The sequence below is a fragment of the Rhagoletis pomonella genome, unplaced genomic scaffold, assembly GCF_013731165.1.
Source record: "Rhagoletis pomonella isolate Grant_MI unplaced genomic scaffold, Rhpom_1.0 Rhpom_scaffold_14650, whole genome shotgun sequence".
Lineage (NCBI taxonomy): Eukaryota > Metazoa > Arthropoda > Insecta > Diptera > Tephritidae > Rhagoletis > Rhagoletis pomonella.
The window spans coordinates 1,456-3,733 of NW_023473174.1; the positions used below are offsets into that span (position 1 = coordinate 1,456).

Sequence of the window (2,278 nt, forward strand, 5' to 3'; positions counted from 1 at the left end):
CGCTGTCGTGGGAATGAATGCTGGTGCAGCGTTTCGCTTAGATTGGGCACATCCGTCCCGAGGTTAAAAATTTTCAGCCGAAAAGTGGTTGGAACAAGCAAACACCTTGGTGAAGTTACCATGCACGTGGCCATCCCGAAATATGCAGCTAAGCGTACTAAATAATGATGAAAATGATTGCATAAACAAATAGAGAATCTATGTGCTACACGCAATGTAATAGGAGTATTTTACTTGCCTTCCGTTTTATAATTAAATTTAGAAATAAACCGCTAAAAGCTCGCTATAAAATGATGCTCAAAATATATTCTATGAAATAATTTTTGAAATAATATTTTTGAAGTAAAAAAACACTTTTTAGTTTCTTCAAAGAATATGGTAGCTTGAATTTAAAAGAAAACGTCAAAAGCACAGTTTACGTCAAATGGGAGCAATGGCGGATAAGAAGTGAAGATAAGTGTTCTCTGCAAAAGGTGTTCAGCTCCTTCGCAAAACAGAAAGAGAATTCTACTTTGTGAGGGTTATAATCCCTAAGTGCGGCCGAAGGCCCCACAACCCCACAGATTCTGTTAGTGGGGTTATACATATTCCACTTCAAACTGCTCAATTTCCTTCGGTAAATGCCGTGTTTCGCCCATTTTCAAACGGTTTCCTAGGGGTCTGTGGCCACACCTCTCCCCCTTCACCTTTAAATATTTGTATCATGGTGTAGACCCTTGACTACAAGTGTGTGCAATTTTTTTTTGGATCGGGTCACCCCTTTGGACGCAATACCCCGAAATAGGTGGGCCACTTACTAAACAGTATCCGAGAATTCTACTGCCTGAGTTATAATCCCTAAGAGCGGCCGAAGGCCGCCTACGCAGAAAGATATTCTCTGCAAAAGGTGTTCAGCCCCCCTTCTTTGGCAACACAGAATGGAGAATTCTACTGCCTGACGGTTATAATCCCTAAGTGCGGCCATACATTCTTAAAAAGAACATTTTTTTTTTATAAAAACTTGTTTTTTCTATTTTTAACTAACTATTTTATTCTTTATTCAAAATCACCCGATATCTAATTTGGCATAATTTCTTTTATTAAAAAATCCCACGGTTTCTGTTAGTTGGGTCATATTCCACTTCAAACTGCTCAGTTTGCCTAAGAAAATTCCGTTCTTCCCCCTATTTCAAACGGTTCCCTAGGGGCTTGTGGTACGAGCCCAAGTTACGCCTTTTTAGAAAACGGGGACTGTCCCCTTTCTGGTGGGGTGAGTTTAGGGGGCCCTGCCCCTGCCCCTCCGGGCCCCCGCAAAAACGATGTGAGCGCTACTAAACATTTTCCGGCTTTAGAATCTGTAAACTGTTGTAGAAAAAATTTGCAAAATTATTTTGTGTCCCGTATTCAGCTCTCAAAGTATGGTTGCCGTGCGTTTAATGTACATATGTATGTCTAATAAAACATTACCAATTATCGGAAGCGATTGTTAATAGCGTAACAGCATTCACATAGCCACTGTTGTCCACAAAAACAGACAGCGCATCGTTTAAATTGGCTCCAATAAGATTGCATGCTCTCGACGCACTTAAGAAGATTTTTCGTTTTCCGTTAGCATAGGCGACCTCTGCTTTTAGTCTGTACAAGCGGTGTTTTTCTGCTAAACCCTAAGACCAAATATTATCTTTAAACTCCCTACACACGTAATTCCAGTAACTCACCCTAAGGTTCGATCGTTGATGATCAGTGAGAGGTTCCTGAGAGATTTTAGCTAACCCAATATCCCAATTTGCAATAGTAACATTTCCTCTATAGCTAAAAACGTTCAGATTTTCCAAATCAACGGTATGGCTTAATTCGATGTTAATCCAATTATCATAACACTGAAAAAAACCCTAGTTTAGCAAATATTAGGCTAATGTTAGGTTATAATACCAAGGAGGATTTTAAATGGAATAAGAGGGCCACAATATAAAAAAATTTACATTTTGATGCTTCGCTGGGGTCAGGTGTTTCGTAAAGTACGGGAGCAGCAGGGCCTCGAGTGTCTTCGCTACCGGGGAAGGGAGAGTTATCGGGCGATAAGACTCTCCTTTGTTGGCTGGTTTCCCCGGTTTGAGCAGTGGGACCACTCTCCCCCCCCCCCTTTACCAGATGTCTGGAATGATGAGAGTGGCCATAGACAGGTTGAGGACCTCCGTTAGGTACGCTACTCCCGCAGGACCCAAATTTTTCAGCATTAACATGCATATTCCGTCGGGTCCAATGGCATTGGAGGTTTTCGCCTTCCCGATGGCTACCC

The 2,278-nt window shown here is 41.6% G+C and overlaps 1 protein-coding gene across 1 annotated transcript; it reads right to left on the minus strand.

Annotated features, from left to right (window-relative positions):
- Window positions 1-1,446: 1,446 nt before the first annotated feature.
- Window positions 1,447-1,953, minus strand: LOC118757132 (ER membrane protein complex subunit 10-like; the record flags this gene model as incomplete). The annotated part of the gene is given in 3 exon segments (XM_036491871.1): window positions 1,447-1,643; window positions 1,698-1,859; window positions 1,912-1,953. Coding segments are annotated over 3 exon segments (401 nt in total), but the record flags the coding sequence as incomplete, so codon positions are not given.
- Between the last annotated feature and the right edge of the window lie 325 nt (window positions 1,954-2,278).